This window comes from Protopterus annectens, chromosome 1.part1 (assembly GCF_019279795.1).
Source record: "Protopterus annectens isolate FY-2018-M chromosome 1.part1, PAN1.0, whole genome shotgun sequence".
NCBI lineage: Eukaryota > Metazoa > Chordata > Ceratodontiformes > Protopteridae > Protopterus > Protopterus annectens.
In genome coordinates, this window is record NC_056726.1 from 1,268,262,536 (window position 1) to 1,268,287,442 (window position 24,907).

At 38.3% G+C, this 24,907-nt stretch overlaps 1 protein-coding gene across 1 annotated transcript in view; it reads right to left on the minus strand.

The window, feature by feature from the left end:
- The window catches only part of SHISA7 (shisa family member 7), a 1,851,055-nt gene that overhangs the window by 1,087,066 nt on the left and 739,082 nt on the right, over positions 1 to 24,907 (minus strand). The window contains exon 3 of the mRNA XM_044081502.1: positions 1 to 601. This exon is cut by the window's left edge and continues 145 nt beyond it. Within this exon, the coding sequence (XP_043937437.1) occupies positions 1 to 427 (427 nt within the window). The 5' untranslated portion in view covers positions 428 to 601. The remainder of the gene's footprint in view (positions 602 to 24,907) is intronic.

Consider the following 24,907-nt stretch of genomic DNA (forward strand, 5'->3'; position numbering starts at 1 on the left):
TGTTAGGACTGACACCAGGTGCTCTGGTTGTTGTAGAATGAGGCTTGGTGATCCAGCCTGGAGTGACATAGTTGGTGCATAATGACTGGTCAAGGCGGTCATTACGGTCATCACAGCAGAAACGGTACTGGCAGGTGCCACAGCAGAAAATAAATGTCCCTGTACTGCAGTTAAAAGAGGAGTCATACTGCCCCATGACATCATAATACCCAATACACAAGTCGCCACTTTTCAGTGCACTGTTCCAAGCTTCTCGCAGTGCTGTGCCATTTGATGGCTTGCTGAGTTGCTTGATATGGGCAAGTAGTGGAGAGAGCACTTTTGGTTGTGTGTTGTTTTGAGAGCCTGGTGTCAGCCTCACTGCTGCTGAGTCTGTGCTCAGGATGTCCAAGGCAACATAGATCAAAACTGTAATTAAGCGAGACATGGCAGACCAACCAGAGAGGCTGTAAACCACAACACAGTTTTTAAGAATAGGTTCTTCATAAAGATGACATGTGTCCTTTTCAAGTCTTTATTATGAAATCATTCAGTCTTTGTCTGAAAAAATGCTGTTTAATACAAATGGCTTCTTTACAAAATGTTGATCTCAAATAGGATTCTGCAAAAGAACAAAAATGAAATCTCACAAAAATTGCACATGTGGAACATTTAAGATCAGCCTCATATATATTGATTTTTTTTTGTCATCAGCAAATATTTTATAAATTTAACAAAATATTTTTTACAAAAATGATTTTACTTACTGGGTTATAATGTAATAAGAATGGTAAGATATGCAGTTCTAATCTTTTAGCTGACACTTTTTCACACTTTATGCCCATACATAGTTAATTCATCTCTGTGCTTTGTTTCTTGATCTCAGTACACTTCATTTTTTTAACTGAATCTGACTTTAGATCATTTGCCAAAAACACACACGTGTGTGTGTGTGTGTGTGTGTGTGTGTGTGTGTGTGTGTGTGTGTGTGTGTGTGTGTGTGTGTGTGTGTGTGTAATCTATCCATCCATAACTCCCTTTTCCCCATTTGTTACATAAGGAGTGATGGTGACATGCCAGCAGTGACCATCACCTACAGTAAATGTTCACGCTGCTGGGTCATTTACTGATTTTAAAGCTCCTTATGGCTTATGATATTTAAACTGAGTCAGTCATCAGATAATCTGCAGCATATTCCTTACGTAACAGTTGGCATCTTCCTGACAAAGTTGGCAGTATCAACAAGCACTAAACCAAAACATGTGAATGCCTGTGAATATTTACATCTCTAAGAATGAAATTTAAAAAAAAAGAACACACAAAATTTAAAGTGCTCTGTAACTGTATCAGTTCTTCCCACTCTCTACCAACAGCCAGCAGAAATGACAGTAAACAGCATGAGAAAAGATAGACATTTCAGTAAAATATATTCATGATAACCAGTTAGTAGTTCTGCTGTAAAACTTACATATTCTGAGCAGAATTGCCACTAACTGTAGACTGCAAAACTAATTAAACTTATCTTGTGAAATTGGTGCACAAAACAGGAATTGTTTCATATCTTCATATAGCAGCAAAAAAAGTTGCACTGTTGAAAGTTATTTCATTGCTGTTAATCAATTCCTAACCCAAAATACCATCCTTAAATAAACTACCCCCACCAATCACATGGCCTGAAAGGCCAATAAACAAACTGCAATTACATAACAAAATACTAATAATACATATTAAAAACTAAAGACCTGTTATTCACATTTAAAATAAAAACATATTGTTGAATATTCAGGTTAGGAAATTATTCTGAAGTCTATGATGAAAGCATTTAATCCTATATTGCTGTCCTAGTGAAATAAAACTGTGAACTCACTTCTGTCATGCCTGTTGTTTTCAGTGGATTCCCTACAAGTTTAACAAAGTCCAAAAAGGTCCAATATTTCTAGGTTTTCTTGGTCTGTCATGTTTCACTAATACAATTATTGCTTTTTAATCCCACATTTGCCAACAGTTACAGATTCTCCACAAACACTCTGTTCTTTCTGTGGTTATTTGTGTGCGATGTGAACTGTGGGCCCTAGTATGGCTGGTTTCTGATGGCAGTGATATAGAGAAGATTACCCAAGTGTTGGACTTTTAACTCAATTAGTTCATGACTTACCAACCAAAGTGAATTCCATCCAGCAAAAATGTGATCATCACTACAAACACTGTCTCTTAACTGCTCAGCAAAGAGGGATTCTTTCTGTGGTTGTGAATCCAAATGAAGTTAGTGTCGATGATGGGAATACCACTTCTTCTTCTTTCGGCTTTTTCCCGGTTAGGGGTCGCCACAGCTGATCACCTGTCATTCATGATTGGCAGTGGAGTTTTACGGTGTCGAGTTGCCAGCCTGGTACCCAACCTTCCACAAAAGGCACATACATGCACAGACTCATGCCTAGGGCCAATTTAGAGTGTCCAATCCATCTACAGCATGTCTTTGGGATGTGGGAGGAAACCAGAGCACCTGGAGAAACCCATGTGACCACAGGGAGGACATGCAGACTCGGCAAAGAAGGCACCCCAGCCGAGGATAGAATCGGGGAACCTCTTGTTGTGAGGCAACAATGCTAACTGCTGCACCACCGCGGCCGCCCAATGATGGGAATACTACTGATATGCTCAAACAGTGGTTTAAGTCGTCTTTAAGTTTTAGCAGTTGTGGTGCTGGTGGCAACACACCCACTATTAAGGAGACTTTGGTTTCCTTTGAAAAAAACATTCTCAAGTGTTGCAAGCTACAATTAGAAAATGTTTATCTCCAGGAATGCATTAAAGTGAAGCAAATCCCAAAAGGCCTTCTGGTGTGGAAGTTTCTGAATGGGATAAAAGCTGGTTCCCCATTACATGTAGACTTGTTGGCACTATTTGATCGCCAGGCTGTGGATTGTGATTCATTACTGAGACTAGGCAGAAATTCCTCTTTCTATGCATTTATCATGAGGTTTCTGTGTTCTGCTCTCGTAGTCTGTTGTCTTCATTATTATTGAGAGTAACAGGTTTCCTGACCTTCTGTAGCACGAGTGATAATAGCAGGAACTAGTAGGACTAAGTAGTAATTAGATCTTCTTGATTCTTCCATCCTGTCTGGTATATAAACCCTGTGTCTTGTTCTTATACTTGGTGGCTTTGCAGTTGTCTGCCCATACTGTATATTTGGTCTGGGACACTCCTCCCAGTCTAGTGTCATTAGTTCATTCTACCTAACAGAGAGAATTCATTTGTGAAGGCCGACCAACTTAGATTCTTAAACTTGAATTAACTTCTGTTCCAGCTTTTTCCTTTTCCATTTTATAAAATTCTAAGCTTGTTTCCCCCCTTTCCTGTAATGAGTCTAGTCCAGATACAGATTGTAGTTATTGGCCATTTGGGCAATTTTTCCATCTCTCTAAACTTTCAGATGTAAAACCCGCATTTGCACTTGTTTCCCCCCTTTCCTGTAACTATAGTCCAGATACAGATTTGCTGTATCCAGGACTGTTTGTAAGCTCCTGAGCCCCTCCAAACCTTTCTGTGCTGGAGGGAAGCCTTCTAGCTTATAAGTGGGAGTGGTAAGCACTAGGTAGCTTATCTACCAAAGAGGAGTGGTTTCTGGTCCAGATTTGTGGTTTATTGACTTTTGAGCAGTTTCTTCCCTCTCTTTCAACTTTCTGGCTTAAAAGCCTGTGTTTGTGCTTTTTCCCCCCTTTCCTGTAACTACTCTAGTGCAGATACAGATTTGCTGTGTCCAAGACTGTAAGTGTCTGAGCCCAATGCAAGCCTTTCTGTGTTGGAGGGAAGCCTTCTAGCTTATCAGTGGGAGTAGTAAGCACTAGGTAACCTATCTACCGCAAGAGGAGTGGTTCCTGGCCCAGATATTGTAGTTTATTGGCCGTTTGGACAGTTTTTCCATCTCTCTTAAATTTCCAGTTTAAAAGCCTGCATTTGCTCGTTTCCCACCTTTCCTGTAACTAGTCTAATACAGATACAGACTTGCTGTATCCAGGACTGTTTGACAGCTTCTGAGTGGTGCCAGAGCCTGCTCTTCAAATTTTCCCTTACATCTGCTAGTTCTCTCCTCTCCTACACTTATACTAGCGTATTAGTCTAGCACTTTACCAGACTTCTTGTAGCAATTATTGTAGCACACAAGTGCTACCAACACTAAACATTATACAAGGAAACAGATCTAGTACTTATTATCAATGCCCACCCCACCAGGCATGTCTAAAGGTCAGTTCACTGTGTTTTCTCTTATTAACCTGGTGAACTTGGGCATCCTGAGGCAATATCGCAACTGCCTCATGTACAGTGACAACCCTCTCCTCTTACCTTCCAACACTCAGACTTGTGAGAGATGCATTTATATATCCAAATTGGAAGCCACACACTCTCCAGCCAAGACCGGAATAGCTGGTCAAGAGAAAAAGGTCAACACTTGCACCACACCACATGGAACACATAGCCCTCTGGAACACACACCAGCACTGCCTTCACATAAAAACACAAACCACACACCCACCTTTGCGGAAGCTCTAAATAAAATTCTACCCAAGCAGCAGAGCCCTCCAAGGCAGAAACGCACTCAACCACCACAACACAACACTAATCATGAGACACATAACTCTCCTAAACAGTGTGCCACTCAACCAAAGCCCATAAGGCAAAACAGCATGCCCAACACACTAGTCATAGGTGACTCGATAGTGAGGCACACTGATGTCCCACTTACTAGGTTGAATAAGGAGAAAGTGACAATCAGCTGCCTGTCAGGTGCCAGGATCCAACACATAATGCATGCACTCAGGTCGCACAACAACAGGTACAAATATGACTCTGTCATTCATGTGGTTTTGAATGACATGAGACGTACCTCCCTGGACTACATGAAAAAAGACATGGAGGAGCTTTTGGATTATGTAGCCCAGGCAGGTATGACCCTAGCCATGAGCAGCATCCTACCATCACCCAGAATGATACCACGGTACAAAATGATTGCTTTCAACAATTGGCTAAGTTTCTGGTGTCATTCTAAGGGGATCCAGTATCTGTCTGCCTGGGATGACATGATTGACAGACCTCGATGCTTTGCCAGAGATGGCCTGCATCTGTCACCCCTGGGCTTCTGGATCCTGGCCAAGGCTCTTGCCACCCCTATAGTACCTTTTTAGGCAATGTTTCAAAGTCCAAATTACCACCGTAACAGCTACAAACAAATGCAATCTGAGGGTCATGTTGCTCAACGCTAGAAGTCTAAATCTCAAAATGCACTCACTCGAGGCACTCCTTAAAATGGAGAACATCGACATCTGTCCTGTAACAAAGACGTGGTTCAAGGCAGCAGAAAGCACCCCTGCACTACCAGGCTATAACTCATTCCACACGTTTTGGCCCCAAAACTAAGACCAAAGCTCCAAAGGCGGTGGATTTCCATATTCATAAAGGATGCACACACCCCCAGACTGGTGGCCCAACATAATGCATCAGAGATACTTCAGGAGCAGCTAACATTTGGTAAGACAACAATTCAGGTCATAGCCTGCTATAGGTCCCCAACCATGTCCCAAGACTTGCACTCCACGTTCCTAAGCACCCTGGAGAATATTAGGGTCCAACCTAACACTCTCTTACTAGGTGACTTCAACTACCCCTCCATTAATTGGGTAAACTACTCATGTACCAATACACTTGCCCAACGTTTCCTGGAGTTCATTAATTTCAATGCCTTGGACCAGCTCATTCTTATCCCCACTCGAGGTAGCAACATCCTTGACCTGTTCATTACTAACATGGGTGACCGTTGCTCTAAACCAATAGTCAGCACCTGCTTGGATAGATCCGACCACAAACTAATCACATTGGAAATCCACATCCCTCCCACCCACCCCCCACCCCCGGAAAAAGTATCCACCATGAAAAACTTCTCCAAATGTAACTTTGGGATCCTAAAAACAGAGGTGGCTAACTTCACGGCATCCATGCAAATGGAGAATAGTTGTGTGACTGCAGAATCATACACCAATGCACTGTACAAACACATACACAAATGCATGGGTCTTACCCATACCCATACGCAATAGAACCAAGACACTCTCCTCCAAAAAAGGAAGCCAATCTAGTGGTCCCCTGTCATAAACAAACTCTACAACAGAAGGAGGAAACTGATGTGGAATAAGGTGAAGTCCCAAGAATGGAAAAACTCCTTTATCTGCCTCAACAAAAAGTTGAGATCCCTCATCAAATCCTCTAAAGCTAGGTATGAAAACAGAATTGCAGCAGATAGTAAAGGCAACTTCAAGGCCTTCTATAGTTATGCAAAGAATCTCCACGGCAATGCCCAGATTTGCTCTGAGCTACTGCACAATGGTACCTCCTATACCAAGCTAACAGATATTGCCAGTATACTGGCCGACAGATTCAGTGCCAAATTTACCCACCTCCCCCCCCAAAGGACCAATCACAATACCAGTAGATTTCCAGGCACCCAGTATTACTGCTGCATAGGTTAACACAGCACTGTCAAAGGTCAAAAATACAGCTTCTATGGGACTTGACAATATCCCTGGTTGTGTTCTACATGAACTACAGAGTGAACTGGCACCTCACCTGTGTGCCCTGTTCAATCACAGCCTCACCTCAGGCTTTGTCCCTACCAAATGGCACACTGCTGCAGTCATCCCTCTCCACAAAGGAGGAGCGACTACAGACCCTGGGAATTAGCTTGATGAGTTTGATATGCAAAGCTATAGAATGCATCATCATGGACCTAATAAACAAGGACATAGGGAATCTCCAAACTCTGGATCCCACACAGTCTGGTCTTGTGAAGGGTAGATCATGACTGCTCAACTTGGTCGACTTCTTTGAGTCAGTCACCAGAGCTGTGGATGAAGGCAAGGTGGTTCATACAGCCTACCTTGATCTGGCCAAGGCTTTTGATAACATTCCCCACTCAGGAATCATAGAAAAACTAACTAAGCTTGGCATCAACCCCTATATCACTAGGTGGGTTGCAAACTGGCTCACAGATAGAACCCACAGTGTGAAAGTAGCTGATTCCAAGTCAGACTGCCGATTAGTCACGAGTGGAGTCCCCCAGGGTTTGGTCCTGGTTCCTCTCCTGTTTGGTATCTACTTCTCTGAAGTCCAGGCCAACACGAAGAGACTCTGGCTGACAAAGTTCACAGACAATTGCAAGTTGGGTGCTATTATTAACTCCCCAAGTAATGTTCACATCCTAAAGAATGACCAACAACTGGTGTCAGAACCATGCCCTTAAGCTCAAAACTAAAAAATGTGTCATCATCCCCTTTGGGAAAAACCCATTTCCCATGAATTTACCATATTGATGGCAGTTCACTGAACACAGAAGATGTTAAAAGAGATCTGGGAACACAGGTTGACAGCAACCTCTCTTTTGATCACCACATTGCCACTGTGGTCAGAAAGTCCTTCTATGTGGCACATCTCACTACTAAGGGTTTTGCATCCAGGAAGAAAGAAGTCATTGTCTCCCTCTACTCTTCCCTCATTAGGCCAGTCATTGAGTACAATGCCCCATTTGGCATGTACCTCACTAGACACTTGCAACAACTGGAGAGGCCACAAAAGTACTTCACAAAGAGGATCCTGGATCTTAAACACTTGTCCTATATGAACAGACTCAAAAAACTCCAACTGTACTCTGCCTCATGTCGCCTACTTAGAGGCGATCTCTGCTTGACTTACACAGCCATGTCTGACCCAGCTCTGTTAGAAATGCTACATCTAAAGAAATCCCAATCCCTGCGCACCACATACTCCAGAGACCTCAACATCATTACCACAATTAACAGATCATGCTGGAGAGACAGGTTCATAACCCAGAGACTGCCCATGCTATGGAACAGACTTCCCATACATGTCAAGCAGAGCACCTTGCTGACCCTCTTAAAGAGAAATCTTGATGAGTGGATGGGAAACAGAAAATTCACCCAGGGGATAGCACCAGTGGCTCTACTCAACAGAGGCACTGGGAACTAAGGTTGGGTAGCACTATGCCAGGGTAACCTTATGGCTAGGCTTGTAAAGGCCCCAGGGCCATTAGCCTAGTACACACCTATGAGCCAATGAACCAATGGTTGTGAGTTATTAGAGTGCCTCAGAAAGTACAACCAAAAGGAAATTGACAAACTAATGAATGAGGCAAATAGGCTGGACAATGTTATCACTAAATATTTGTTGTTTTTCCCATTACCAAGTTAATTACAAAGAACTATTTAAAAGAGTGGAACAAGATATTCAGAATATCAAGAGGAAAAAAGAAAAAAAGTTTTAAAAGGACTGGGTAGAATACGCTGAAGGGAGGGCATATCCTAAACCCATAGCAACCAACAGGAACCAATAAAATTATGGAACCAGCAATGAGGCTGAACTAGTGGTTGAGGTTACAGAAGAGGAAAGTGAGAAGAATCGCTCTTTAGGGGAGAATCAAGGAAGGTCAGAATGCATCAAAAATCAAAAGGAGAAACAAGGGGATTTTTCCTGCAACCCTCAGAAGAAACGTCAACATGTTTATTTACTTGAAGGTCTTGATATGTATGCAATCAGATCATGTGCCAACAATAACTAAAATAAAAACACAGGGTAATGAGACACTGATGCTTTCCACCTACCTGTTGAAAAGTGAGAAATTTAAGGAATGAGTAATGGAAATTATTCTGGAGCTAATAGAGAACAGAGAAACTTCTGAAAATACAGCTAGGGAGTGGGATAAAATTAAAGTTAAAATTAAAAATGAGGTGGAAATAAAAGAAAGGGAGATATGGTTAAAAAGTAATAAGAATTATTTAGAGGGGCTGACAGATGTTAAAGTATTACAAAATAGGGGGATCTCACCGAACAAGAAGAGGAGCAACTACAGAATGCTAAACAGAAATTAAGGGATTACCTCAATAATATGCACGAGTTTAGAAAGATTGCTGTTAAGCAACTGTTTTTGATAACCCTAGAGCACAAAAACCTTTAGCACAATAACCCAGGCAACAGAAAGTAGAAGGGGATGTCGCCAAGCTTAGGAAGCCTATAACTTGGAAGATAACAAGGGATCCTGTAGAAGTATTAGAAATATTTTGGAAATTCTATGAAAGTCTGTATAAAGCAGAGAAATATGGAAATCAAGAAAAGGTACAAATGGAAATCTTTATGGAAGAATTAAATATGCCAGGGTTGGAAGCAGATGAGGTTCAATTACAAACAGTTAGGATAGGAGTTCATGAGATAAAAATGCTGATGCATAACCTATCTACAGGAAAGTCCTTAGGAAAAGATGGCATTCCTGTGGAAGTTTGGAAGCTAGGAGTGAAAAAAACACTGATAAACATCTGGAAGCTTTTGTTTATAATAATAATAATGGGATAATAGGAGGTTACTAGGCTAATGACCCTAGAGCCTTTTTCAGCCTTGCCAGTAAGGCCCCAATTTCACCAATTAAAGTACAGTCAGGTATGATCTTACCATAATGGTGGATGTCCTTCTCTTTACTGCTGCAGTATTCATTACAATAGGGATCCCCTGTCAAGGGTGGATAGACGTCTGGCCAGCACACCAAAACCTCCAGGCTGCCTTAAGGCATGCTGCACATCACATGCATGCACCCCACACAGCATGGGGCAAATAATAGAAGTACCAACATCCTGTAAGAAAGCAGTGGTAGCTCTAATACCTAATGAGGGTAAAGATCCATCAGATCTACCTTCATACAGGCCCATTTCAACACTAAACCATGATTATAAATTGTTTATGTCTATAATGGCTAAAAAAATGGCAAAAGTGATGCCAACATTGATAGATAAGGATCATCAATTGTTATTTACACAGCTACTTGTTATCCATTCTATTTTGAATAAGTCCTCTTCTGGCCCTACAATTTCCTCAATTGTCTCTCTCTGTAAACCCTCCAGTCCCTAAGAAGCTCAGACCTAGGTCTGTTACAGATTCACAAACCTAAAAAATCTTTTGGTCATAATCTCTATAACTACTTTCCTGCTCTTTCTTGGAACAAGCTTCCCATGGCCCACAGAAATATTACTTATATACAAGATTTTAAGAAAACTATCAAAGGGTACCTCAATAGCTCCTGGATCTGCCAATGAATTCATCCCACGTGAACCCATTTCCTATCACCTGTCATTATCTTCTCTATTCTTCCTTCCCTACTTTTGACTCTCTAATATACCACTTTGAATTGTAAAGATGTCTACTGATGAAATACAAGGGTGTCTTTTCATAGTGTTCAGTTATGACCTATTTCTTATATTCTTACTTCTCATATTAATGTTCTTTATTGCTGCTTATCATACTTATACTGTTATATACTTTTGCCAAATTGCTATTGTATATTATTACAGTACATTCTTCAGTCTTTTTGCTTTATTTTGCTTTGTTGTATTGCAGAGCCTCTTGGGACTCGCATTCATTTGTTTTTATTCAATATGTTGTTACTTTACTTTAGTCTTGTAATTTTTCTTGCTATGTTTGTATTGCAAAGCTTTTCTCCCCGGGCCTCCACTGAAAAAGGGCTCTTGCTCAGTCGTACTATCCTGGTCAACAAATGTCAAATAAATAAATAATAAATAAATGTGTGTTTGTGGAGGCAAGGCAAATATTTGACAACATTAACTGAACACTGATGTTCCAGAGGGAAGTAGAATGTAAGAAAATACCAATGTTGTTGGTGGGTCTTAACTCTTAATTTTAAGAAAGCATTTGACAGAGTAAGTTGGGACTTTATGAGACAGCAATGGAAGCATTTACATTCCCTGATAAAATTATAAGGTTGATTAGGAGGATATATGAGGGACCAGACATGACAATTAAAGTGCTTGGGGTCCTCTCTGATAATCTCTGCTTGAGGAGAGGAACCAGGCAGGGTGTCCACTTTCCCTTTGTTATTTGCACTATATTTAGAACCATTGGCAAAGAAAATAAGGGACTCAGAAATTCAAGGGTATAATTGGTAAGGTAGTCAAGAAAAGCTGTCTCTGGTTGTAGATAACATTATTTAATACCTGACAAGAACAGGAAGGGACAATACAGTGCTGTGGAACATACTGAGTCAGTTTCAAATCTTTTTGGGAAACAAAATTAATGAAGCTAAAACAAAGAGAGTAGCGGTAAAGTATGTACCTACATACAAATTAATTCAGCAATATCCATACTTATGGGGACATGATAAAATGAAGTATTTAGGGGTATGGATTAAACATTATTCTGGTGCGGCAGCTAAGGATATTTATTTATTATTTATTTTTTTATTTTACATTTGTTGACCGGGCTAGTCTAGCTGGATATATGTCCATTTTCAGTAGAGGCCCGGGGAGAAAAGCTCCGAGCAAATGTGTTAAGAGACTAAATAAAAGACAATAAAAAGCTGAGAAAATGGAAGCTCTGTTACATGGATACAAGACACAAGCAGTTAAAATGTTTTTAGTCCCTTTAGCCTTATACACAGGTCAGGCATATTTTTATCATCCAGAGGAGAAGTTGTGGATAGCAATTAATAAAGAGCTGAAGGATTTTATCTGGGAGAAGAAGACAGTAAGAGTCAGGTGGGATAAGCTTATTCTTCCAATAGAACAGGGAGGATTGGGATTACCAGATTTGAAGGGGTATTTCAGAGCTACACAGTTAAGGCTCCTATGCACAGCACAAGCAGAAAACTATAATTCAAAGTGAAAAGGGATGATGATTAAACATGGGGGAAGCTCAAGAAACAAGGAGAGACTGGGATTATGGATCCAGACCTTTAAGGAGAATAACAGTAATCATACAGAATATTATATCCATAAATTAGCAGAAAGTATTCTAAGAACGAAGCCAGCATGGGAATGGAGAAAGGATAGTCTGCTGATAGGGATGTCTGCCATTAGGGATACAGACAACAGTTAAGAGGGGGCTGGAATATATTGGAGAAAACTGGCAAAGGAGCCAAGGTATTGGGAGCAAATAAGCAGAAAAGGAAAAGTAATAGAATGGGAAGACGCCAAGAACTTATTTGGACTGTAGGTATCAGAGTACAGCAAAGAGAATAAATAGAGGGTCCTAATCAAAAGACCAGCACTAGTAGAGTTTTTAGTACAGTCTAGAACGGCCATTGCCATTAAGAAAGGAATAATTAGTTGAACATATAAAATACTGAATGACAACTATAAGAATCAATCAGAGGAGGTTAGAAAGGACTGTGTAGAGAAACTGGATAAACAATTCACAAAGAAACAATAGAGGGATATAGGTATGTCTCCCCAATATGCAACAAAATCTAGAAGATTTAGGATCTTTTCTTGAAAGTGTTTACATAGTATTTTTATATCCCAAACAGACTCCAAAGAATTTTTCCTCAGTTAGACAGCAAATGTTGGAGGTGTGATTGGGAAGAAAGAGGTAACTGGGAACATATTTTCTGGAAGTGTAATTTTTTGAGCTATGATACAGAATCAGAATTGTCTAGACATAGTAAGGCCTTGTTGAGTCTGATTATGATGGCTGCCAAAAAGCAATTAGTAGGAAATGGAAATCAAAGTCTAAACCAACATTACTAGAAGCAGCGAAGATAGTAACATATATAAAACAACTGGAAATGGGAACTTTAGAAAAGGCTAGGAGCAAATTACACAGGAAAAATGGGAAGTGTGGGACTAATACATGCAGAGAACTAATAAGGTTTAAAAGAAGGCAGGATTTGAATGAACTATGTAATTGTTAACTGACAATGACTGGCTATATTATAAGTGATGTGTAACGTTTGCATCTACAGTTGTTTCAGCATGGTTTCTAATGCATAATGTTTTCAACTGAGATTGTGTTGGCATGGTTTATTTTCATTTATATAAATGTAAGATTGCCTATGTCATACATGATAATTTAATAAAGATGTTTCTTGATTAAAAAAAAAGAGTTAACTGAAAAAAGACCGTTTTCCAGGGATTCCTGGACCGTTCTCTTGCCTCCTTCCAAATATATTTAGCTATGGTAATCTAAACATATAGCTAATGCTACTGCAACAGTGATCAATATATAGAACACAGTACAGTTACGTAAGATGAACTTACCATAACATTAAATGTTCAAATGATCACTGCTGCAGTAGCCGCTATCTGCCTCCATCTGCCTTGTTTTTTGGTGCATTTGTTATGCCAGGGTGTGGCCATTTATTTGTTGCTATTCCTAGCATTGCAGATTCAGGGCTTGGCCTCCCTCTCTCTGCTGGCAAGAAAGCTTTGAAGGGCTTTGCTCCTAAACTTCTCTTTTAGTCAGCTCATCTCAAGCTGCTTGACAGTTTGGGTGTGTGGAATGTGCCCTGACGTTTTGGAAGTTGGCCAGCAGTTATATCCTTGGCAGGATATCACCCATATAGCTAAGGCTACTGCAGCAGTGGCCATTCAAACATCTACTGTTATGGTAAGTTCAGCTTGTACAACTGTAGTTTACACTGTGCCTAAAAAGGTTTATATTTCTAATTGTGTCACTGGGCATTATTTTTTATCTCCACATATACATAGTTTGATTGAAAAGGAAATATGTATTATATGAAGATAAAAGAGTATGTCCAAGGATGCAAGTAGAAAAACAAACCCTTTTAGGCACAATGTAAAGTGCAATTGTGTAAGCTACATGGAATGGTCACTGCTGCAGTAGCCTTAGCTCAACAGTCACTATGTTAGACATGTTTATTACTTGCTGTACGCTTACAGACATGCTGTGATCTAACTAATGCTCCCTGAGCACAGCAATCTCTGTATTGCTTTCCCTTTTCTCACAATAGTATATTTAACAAGTTTAGTAAGAGCTCAGTAGCAAACAGCATATACTACAGTTTGACTAATTAAAAGTTTAGCCTGGTCACTTTTGACTTGTTTTTAGATACAGCTTGGTGAGTATCAGTAACATTTTCTTTACAGGCAACAGTAATACTGTTATTAATGATGCAGTATTTTGCAAGTTTATATCACTTCATCAACATTTACTTAACTTGAATGGCTATTCATTGAACCCCACATCATCGAACTGCCCTTCATCAAACGTTCTCATTAGCAAATGTTTTTCTCACAGTAAGAAATCACTTGGACAGCATAACTACCTACACACAATTCACAATACATCAAACCCACCAAAGTGGGGGGCAATACCACCTACACCCAACCCCCTATTTATATAGATCAACTACGAGATTGTACTACACTGGGGAAAAGGGCAAATTTCTGTATGCTGCCCAAGTGGCTTCCTTCCCTGGGAAAAACGTTTGCTGATGTGAATCGAGCTTTTAAAATATATTTTATATTAATTGTTTCATTAATTTTAAAAAATAATAATTAAAAGAATGAAAATGCTAAACTACACTCTGGCCTCCCAGTTCATTTCAGTGGTTTTTGTTTCTGTGTATCATACCTCAACTGTAATGAATTTCTCGGTTGTTACCAGTTTTGAGGTCCCAATAATGGGATGCCACAATTCATGAGTGGCACCCGTTAATTTTTGATTTTCCCAGCTATTTTTTTAAACTTGCGAGCATTTCCAGTAAAGATGTTTTCTTCCACCAGCTGCAAGGGAATGGTTCTGCTGCAATTGGTCTATGGGAACATTGCTGCTTGGTTCATTGTTTACTGCAAGGGAATGGTTCTGCTGCAATGGGTCTCCGGGAACGTGCTTGGTTTGGTGTTTATTGTTTTATACTGAGAGCTTGTTTTTTTTATATTGAGAGCTTGGTTCGTTGTTTATTTTTTATATTGAAAGCTTTGGTTCAAGTTACACTGCCATTGCTGCTTGGTTCGTTGTCTATTTTTTTTATATTGAGAGCTGAGGGAATTTTCAAGTTACACTGTGTCAACTTACGTTACAGGGAAACTGCTTGATGTGTGATATAGCTTGGTTCGTGAGCTGAAGGGATTTGATTCAAGTTACTTGATATTCTGTGTGTGTGTGTGTGTGTGTGTGTGTGTGTGTGTGTGTGTGTGTGTGTGTGTGTGTGTGTGTGTGTGTGTGTGTGTGATTCAAGTTACTTGATATTGTGTAAAGTGTGTGTGTGATTCAAGCTACTTGATATTGTGTAAAGTGTTTGTGTGATTCAAGTTACTTGATATTGTGTAAAGTGTGTGTATGATTCAAGTTACTTGATATTGTGTGAAGTGTGCATGTATGATTCAAGTCACTTGAGATTGTGTAAAGTGTGTGTGTGATTCAAGTTACTTGAGATTGTGTAAAGTGTGTGTATGATTCAAGTTACTTGATATTGTATAAAGTGTGTGTCTGTGTATAATGCCCCAGTTAAATATACTTGTTGGCTAGAGTGAGTTATTCAGGCTCAAACCTTGTGCCTTGTGTACATGTAGCAAGAACCTGATGGCTAGAGTGAGTTACTCAGGCTCAAATCCTGTACATTGGGTACAGGTAGCAAGAGTCTGAATTCCCTACCCACCACCACTGTCCAGATTTTTGCCTCATATTTTTGTTCTGTTCCTTATAAAATCTGTGGTTTTCTGGATTTTTGTGGCAAATCAGTGAAGGATTAAATTCACTAAATAATGACAGGCGTTTGCATTTCAGGCTTCATATTTTTCAGAAAATACATGGTAACACAAAACCTTTTATTCTAGAAATTTTCTAAGTTTATAAGATCAACATTTGAAATTTGTCCCTATTTTTGGGGCTGTATTCCCCAGTATTGGCTTTGTCCAGGATTTTTGTGCTAAGAGGTTGAGAGCTATAGTGAGAACTGAATTCACTAAATTATAGCCATTTAAGTTTCAGACTTCCTATCTTTCAGGAAACAGCTGATTTGGCATAGTGGTATGTTGCTCTGACTGTAGTGTACAGCATCCTGGGTTCAAGACTTAGCAGTAATATGCATGATGGTAACACAGCGTTTTTTTCTAGCAACTTTCCAAGATTATACAAGCAATGTTTAAAATGTGTCCCTGGTTTTGAGCTCCACCCCAATAAATTTTGTCTTTTTCTAGATTTCTTGTGCTGCAAAGTTGACAGATACAGTTGAGTATCACGTGGATTTTACAAGGAGCTTCAGGGGAAAAGAAGTGTAGTGCTGCTTATGCTGAGTCTGCTTCTATTATTAATAGCATAACAGGTTGAATACTTGCTTTTGGTGCAGAAGGATGTGGGTTCTACTCTCACACGATATTTTTGGGGCTGTATTCCCCAGTATTGGCTTTGTCCAGGATTTTTGTGCTAAGAGGTTGAGAGCTATAGTGAGAACTGAATTCACTAAATTATAGCCATTTAAGTTTCAGTCTTCCAATCTTTCAGGAAACAGCTGATTTGGCATAGTGGTATGTTGCTCTGACTGTAGTGTACAGCATCCTGGGTTCAAGACTTAGCAGTAAAATGCATGATGGTAACACAGCATTTTTTTAAAGCAACTTTCCAAGATTATACAAGCAATGTTTAAAATGTGTCCCTGGTTTTGAGCTCCACTCCAATAAATTTTGTCTTTTTCTAGATTTCTTGTGCTGCAAAGTTGACAGATACAGTTGAGTGTCACATGGATTTTACAAGGAGCTTCAGGGGAAAAGAGGTGTAGTGCTGCTTATGCTGAGTCTGCTTCCATTATTAATAGCATAACAGGTTGAATACTTGCTTTTGGTGCAGAAGGATGTGGGTTCTACTCTCACACAATACTGTACTGTCTTGTACTTTTAAAGGGGGTGGATGCTGCAGTCCTGAGAATGTCCTCTTTGGCAGTAACAACTAGTAACTATGAACCTGTTATCATTTTGACATCCATTTCCTATTGCAATATTACTAACTTATAAAAACCAAACCACCAGTCTGACCGAACAATGAAGGAAACCACCAGCAATTATCAAAAAACACAGTTTAATATCTCTTTTGTCTCAAAAGACTTCTTCAGAATAAAATAAAGTGCACACAGCAGCATCCCCTTATATATCAAATCAAAATAATTACCTAATAAAACAATCAATTTCTTAAAGTGCACTAGCAAAAGGCATACAATCATTAAAAGGCACGCATCTAATAACATAACATAGGCAATTCATGTTAAAATCTTCAGTCTTCTATTCTTCAGAAAACACTTAATATTCACTGAGTCATTAATGCCAGGTTTTTTGTCACTCCCTAACCTAAGCTGCCATATAGTTTCTCTTTGTTCCAGTTGGCCCTTATAGGACCCCCCCCTTATATTTCTAACTACATGTTCCAAAACAGCAAACATAAACTTTTTAAAACCACTTCATGTAATAGAATGATTAAATAGTGCATTGTTGATGTTCTTAGTTATAATACAATAATAGTGCTCTTTAATTCTTTTACTAAGTGGTCATGTGGGCATGCCTACATAAAATTAATTGCAAACAGAACAAACAGCAAGATAGACTATGCCACTAGTATTGCAATTGTATACACCATCAATAGAAAGTATCCTGTTCAAACATGGTAAATCAATATAGGGTCCCTCTAAAATAAAACGACATGAAGAACAAAAACCACATTTATACATCCCCTTACAGCATCTGCTGTTGTCAGGGGTACTTTTATATATGGAGTCAAATTGTAAACATTTTTTTAAACAGTTTTTTTATATACAAAATTGGGTCTGTCACCTACAACTTGTATTAATTCGCTATTTCCACATAAGATGTTCTAGTTTCTAGTAATAATTAACCTGATGTTAAATGCATAAACAGACATATCCAAAATACAATAAGTACCAAAAGTTCATAAGTTCATAGGTTTGTACTAGGTTATCGGCTCTAGGGCCTATACAAGCCACGCATAACAATTCCCTGGCTATTTCTTCCCACAGTGTTTACTTCTCTGGACCCCTGTCTAGCAGGGTGACTGATGTCGTATTTGTGTTAGTGCTGTTAGAACTTGAATTATCAACACCTGTGACTCCATGTGGCTTATTTGTAATAGTAGTAAAAACATTTTTTAAAATCGGTGGAAAATCAGTAGCCCTTCTTGTTCTAATTTCATTAGCTAGTTTGCCAAGTAAAGCTGAGGGGTAACCTCTAACCAAAAACATACTCTGTATAAAGCTGACTTCTGATTCAAAATCAGCTTCTTCAGAAATCATTCATGAAGCATGAATAAACTGACCCTTCGGTATATTATTTTTCATAAAAACAGGATGGTTGCTCAAATAATGCAAATAACTGTTAACAAAAGTCTCCTTCCTATGTATTCCACTTGTGAAACAATTATTAGATGTATCCCAAGTCAGGGTAACATCCAAAAAATGCATTGATAGCCCAACATTCCCCAATATAAATTTTAAAAAAATCACTGGAATTATTAATACTATCACAAAAAGAATGAACCTGGTCAATGCCACCTTCCAGGATAAAAAACAAATCATCCACATATCTGCCATAAAAAAACTACATGATATTGCTCCATAATAGGTCTGCCAGCACTATGCTCCCACCACCCAAGTACTAAATTGGCATAGGCCAAGGCCACAGCGGACCCCATAGCTACTCCTCTTAGCTGCTTGTAAATTTTCTTGTTAAATAAAAAATAATTGTTGTTAAGCACTAGTTCTAATGAGGTGCATAAAACAAATTTGCTGTCAGAATGAAGATAGGCTATTTTTCCCAAGAACTGTCTAACAAAATCAACCCATTGATCATGGGGGATACTCATAAACAATGATTGGACATGCACTGTAAACAAAATGTTCTTCTTAAAATCAAAGGAATACACAGAACTAAAAGTCTTAATCAAATCCAAAAAATGCCATGAGTCTTTAATAAATGAACCTAATTTTTGGACTAGTGGATTTAACATGTAGTCAACTACTAAAGAAATACCTTCTGTGACTGAATTTGGTGATGATACTATGGGTCTAAATGGGGGGAGGTTTAAGATTTTTGTGAGTTTTAGGGTTACCAACCATGTGAAACTAACTTTTTTGCTAATTGCTGGTGGTTTCCTTCATTGTTCGGTCAGACTGATGATTTGCTTTTTATTAGTTTTTGCTGCTGCTTCATCCTTGGGACAGCTGTTTTTCCAATATTACTAGCTTATCATTTTTTTATGTAACATAGGCAATTTATTCTTCAAGGACAACAGGCACTTTATTTGCAGATGAAACAATGAAATATAAAGTTGTTTGCTAGCAGCATCCTCTTCATTAGTTACATATCTATTTAGTGTGGAATTATTTAGAAGACTTTTACTTATGCAGAGATTGTGCATATTTACTGATACTGGTGGACTGTAGAAGTTTTGGTAGACTTTTATGATGGAAATGTTCTGAACTGGGCAGTTTTGTCATTATTGGTGCATGCTTTTTGTTTCATTGTTTACTGGAAAAATGTTCAAAACAGTAAATTTATAATTCCTTCTAACAACGGTACTGTATTATACAAGAAATATAATTTAATACAATCAGGAAGGTATATCAACGAACACATGTATGTTTCATGTGCAAGGGGCCTATGATTTGAAAAGAGCCCAAAGTTAATCTTTATCTGCCACTGGCCAGATGTATTTTCTTTGAATGTGGGTTTCAATGCTGTTTCAATTAATGTGAGTTTCAAGGGTAGAGAAGTATTAATGCCAAGTCTATTTTTATTGTGAGACTGCTTTGCTTTGTTTAGCAGATGTCTATTAATATTTGTGCTGTAAAATGTAAAATAAAACTTTTTAAAATTAAATCCAAATCATTGTAGAAGTAAAACAGTATGCGCATTACAGTGTTTATGGTAAATGGGGTGAATTAGCCAAGTAATGTGACATGGGAATGGCTGCAGGGGGGAGGGCTGTATATGAGGAGGCCCCATACCACCATGATTTTGTGAGGGGGGAAGGGTGGCAAACTCAAAGACAGCCCAAGGCGGCACAAACTGTAGCTATGCCACTGATCATTAGGCCATTAAGAATGACTTTCGGAGGTCCTAGCAGACTATAATATTCCTTTGCTATGTTATAATACTGCCTATCATTAAATGCCCTATTTTTACCATAAAACCCACATACTGCAAGTCATCGAAAACAAAATCCTAAGGTTCATCTTCTCCCTTCACAGTGAACATCATTGCTACACATTTAAAATAAAATGGTCACCATTTACTACAGGGTCTGGGTCTCTGAGGCCATATTTTGGTTGTTCTTCAATTTGCATTTGAAAGTTGATATCCCACAATTCCATTGGAGTGGGTGGGGTTACATGATTGTGTATGCAAATTTTATGTTAATTAGCATACCGATTTGTACCTACTTTTCATGGGCCTTTGTCCAGATTTTTGATGTTACCAGGTTGAGAGGTATGCTGTGTTTTAAATCAGTCCTTTGAGACTTTACTCTTCTGTCCATACTGAATTCCCGCTGTGAAATGTAAGTGATTGTACCTCTGGTGAAGCCAAAGATCTATCCTAGACATTCTGTATGTTTCTTTCCCTCTATTTTGCCTGCCTGCTTCAGACATTCAAATCTATATTCCCCTTGCTCTCCAGTTTGCTTGTCAGTTTCAGACATGGAACCGCCCTTCTATGGCAGAACTTCTGATAAAGGGAACCCCAATCACTGTATAAATAGCAAACACAACACCATAATAAGCAGTGGTCTTCCCTGGCTTAGTAGTCCCTATGTTAGACATGGAACTTGCATATAAGCTTCTGAACCTAACTAGGGTCTGCCAGTACATTGAGGCCTATCCCACTCTGTCCAAGAAAATCACATTTGTAATTGAATGCTTTATCACTTCTCTATGGTAGCATTGTCATTGCCTTGTTTCCAAGCCAGTTCACTTGCATTTTGAACATGAAGCCTCTAGTGTCCATCAGAAAGGAATTCAGGTAGTAGGGTTAAGAATGTGGTATGTCTCCCTTGTCTGACTTCACTGGGCTTGCTCTCAACACTATTCTGAGTCTGGGGTAGATATATAAGGTATATAATTTAGCAAGTTGATCTGTACTAAACAATATCTGACTTTCTTCCCAAATATGCAGTCTGTGGGTCATAGTAGTAAACGCTGCATGCCATGTTTGCAAGTATAGTTATCATAGTTATCCCAGTGGTCTAATTATGGCTCCTACCCCTGAGATGACATTTGCCACTCAGCTCACCCATGTCCCGTGCCAGCCCCTCCATTTCTCATGTATAGTCAAATCCAAGTCATCTGAGTCAAAAGTCAAGGGTTAAGCACTCTGAACTATAAAGTTGGATAAAGTCTACTTCAAGAGATGATGGCACTGTGAGTGAATGAAATGTATCACTCTTCTTTGACAACAAATCTGATAAAAATTAATTTGCAAAGTCCTTTAATAAAATACATTTTGTCTTCTTCAGTAGTTTAAGGTATGTAGTCTGTTTCTGAAGCAACTGCACATAACAAACCCATGAGGTCAGGTACCAAACTCCATGTATTACGGCATGTCGGTGTTGCAAATGGTAGTACACTTGCCTCTGGTGCGGAAGGCTGTGGGGGGTCTATTCCCACACCAGCTACATTGATTACTCACACTGCAGTGCAGTGAAAGAGTTTGCTGCACTCCTGATTATTTCCTTATTTGCAAGAGATGTTAAACTGAGGCCCAATCTGCCTGAGTTGGTGGATGTAAAAAATCCCACAGCACCTATTAAAAAGAGTAGGGAAAATTCCCCTGATGATCTGATTAAATTTCCCCTTGTAGTAAATGCCACCTTGGGTCTCCCCTGAAAAGAGGCTTCTAGCCTAGTGGGACTAACCCAGTCAGCTAAGGATAAACATATAAAGTAAATATAATGTATAATACCAAATTATACAGGTTTCAATATATTAACTGTGTTGTATTTGCATTTTGTTTTGATAAGAATGTATGACCTCTCAATTTTTTCTTCTCAGAGCTGAAACTTCCTGCCATTACATCATGAAAGACTAAATCCATAATACCTCCTTATGTATAAGCTACTGTATTGCCATGCTAAATGCATAATTAGAAGTTTCTTTCATTCTAAAAAGACAAGCTGTCAACTAAGTCTTACAGGTCGAAAATCTTACATTCTGTCTTGTGGCTGGGACATGGTAAAATAAAGGAGCACAACGTTGCGAGTCCACAGTGCTATTTTAATGTTAAAAATAATAAACCAAAGTTGTTAAGCGCTTTCATCAACTAGTATGACTTCTTCAGAACAAGATACCATTAAAAATTTCAAGTTTAAATACATATTGCTGGTTAGTCATTGGTTCTAATCCAACCAATTCTGTCAATGAAAAATCACTGTTCATGAATATATAAACACCAGTTAGTTAAAATTAAAATAATTTTACACAATAATAAATAAAACAAAAATCAAATACTCTCAAGACACAAATGATATAAAATACTAGTCCATCACAGTATGAACTCATCATACAAAAAATATGTATATATAGCCACAAATGTTATTACAAATTACTTTGATGTTATTAAACTAACTCTGCCTTTTCTTTAAAAATGGGCATTATAGTAATATGATCATTGAGTCCTGGTGGATAATCAGCAGCTAGCCTTAGTTGCCACAATAGCTCCTTTTTATACAACACATTTTGCCAATCTCCACCCCTCGCTTCAACTGTTACAAATTCAATTATACCAAACTTAAAGCATGTAAAGTTGGTACATAAAATACTATGCTTATATAATGCATTGGTATCTTTCTTGTTTTTAATATCATAAAGACGTTCATATATCCTGGTCTTGAACATTCTTTCTGTCTTCCCTATATAAAAGGAGGAACAGGTACTACACCTAGCTATATACACTAGTTTGCTAGAACAACAATTGCCACTTTTTAAGAAAACATGACTTTTATTTTGATTATCAAGGGCAATAGAGCTATCTTGCAGTATATAAGAGCAATAGGAGCACCTACCACAAGGTTTACTTCCACATCTTTTATCCTGTCTATTGTTGGAAACATAGCCTGTCTCCAACAAGGACTTCATATTAAGTCCTACCTTTGTGGAAAATATGGATTTATCACCCAATATACGGAATATCTCAGTATTTGTTTTAAAGATGTTCCAGTTTTTTGTCAAAATTCCTTTAATCTGAGAATACAAAGGACTATATTGCACTACACAAGCCTGTTGGAAATTAAGTTGATCCTGTACTATCATATCATTAGGTTCCTTGTTTAATCTGTCACCACCAGTACCTAATACGGGTATATAGGTGTCACCCCATTTATTAAGACCATCTGCAAGTATAGGGTCAATAAAATGTCCTGGATACCCTCTCTCTAGAAACATATCCCTTAGATTTTTAAACTCTGTTATGACATCATTTTTCATAGTTGTCATACTAGCTATTCTTATAGCCTGGCCCTTTATAATACTTTTTTTCTGATGAATTGGGTGGTGACTAGTAAAATGCAAATAACTATTGCAAAACGTATTTTTATGGCAGATTTTGGAAATAAAACCATCCTGGCATTTAATGATCTTAATATCCAGGAAATGAATTTCTTGTTTATCAAACTGGTAGGTAAACTTTAGGTATTCTGTAGTTTGGTTCAAATACTGAACAAACTCAAATATTTGTTCTGAGCATCCCTTCCACAAAATAAAAATATCATCCAAAAATCTACCGTAATGTATAACATTGGAGGAAAATAATTCATTTTGAAAAATATACTTGTGTTCCCAACCCAGGAGAACTAAGTTAGCATACTAGGGGGCGCATGCAACACCCATGGCAACCCCTTTAAGTTGCTGAAAGTATTCCCCTTCAAAAAATATATAATTATTTTCTAATATAAGATTCATTAGTTCACATATAAGTAATACTTCATCTGGGTTCAAAGATGAATAAGTAAAAAGAACGTCCTCAAAAAAGCATAAAGCTTCTGCTTTCCGAATACAAGAAAAAAGGTCCTGGATGTCTATAGTAAGAAAAAACTGTCAGCTGACCATAATTCCTTTTTAATTTGTCCTAAAAAATCCCATTAGTCCTTTAATAAATGAGGAAATTTATTCATAATATGTTTCAATTTTTTGTCCACATATACTGCTAGATTATGCGTTTTGGAACCTGCAGCTGCTACGATAGGTCTAAAAGGTAGTTTTCTCAAGTTTTTAGGATGTTTATTCAGTAAAAAATCATAGTCATCCTTTGATATTCTCTGGTCCATTAAATATTCATATAGATAACTATCTAATCTACGATATGAGATATATATTTCATTTTTAGAACATAAAGAATAACTATCTGCTTTAAATAATATATTTTGCATATCATTAGTATAATCTTCTGAACTGTATAAGACCACCCCACCTCCTTTATCAGGTGTCATGATTCTTATTCCCTTATCTTCCTTTAAGGTCTTTAAAAGGTTCCTCTCTTCAAGATTTAAGTTGGTAAATAATCTTCTTTTCTCTCCCCATACTTTGTATAGGTCCTCCTTCACCAATTTTTCATAAGCAGTAACTAGCGGATGCAATGGAGGATTAAATATATTACTTCTCTTGGGAATATCTTTCAATTCAACTCTAGAGGCTTTATCCAAAAACATAATATTCAGATTTAGTTTCCTTAAATATAGCTGTAAGTCAGCCATTACTTTAGCTATATCAGGTACATTAGTTGGAACAAATTTAAACCCTTTAGAGAATAAAGAGAAGAGTTATTTGGTAATAGGAACCTCAGAATAGTTGTATATATTGAAGCCATTTAAACTGTATTGGATATCATCTATACACTGTATTTGAACTACAGAATCTACCACTTGGTGTACCTGTGGTTCTGCTGTGTTGCCCTGCTGTAGGTTTTGTATGTCCCTTGTCTGCAATTTGCTATTCTCTCCGAGCGTCTGGGAAGCGGAAAATCCTGAGGATCAACTGAATAGTCTAACTCAGTTTCCCTATAATTATCACTGTGTAGTTCAAAATTAAAGTTAGAAATAGATTTAGCCCTCTCAGTCTTTTCATTTGCTG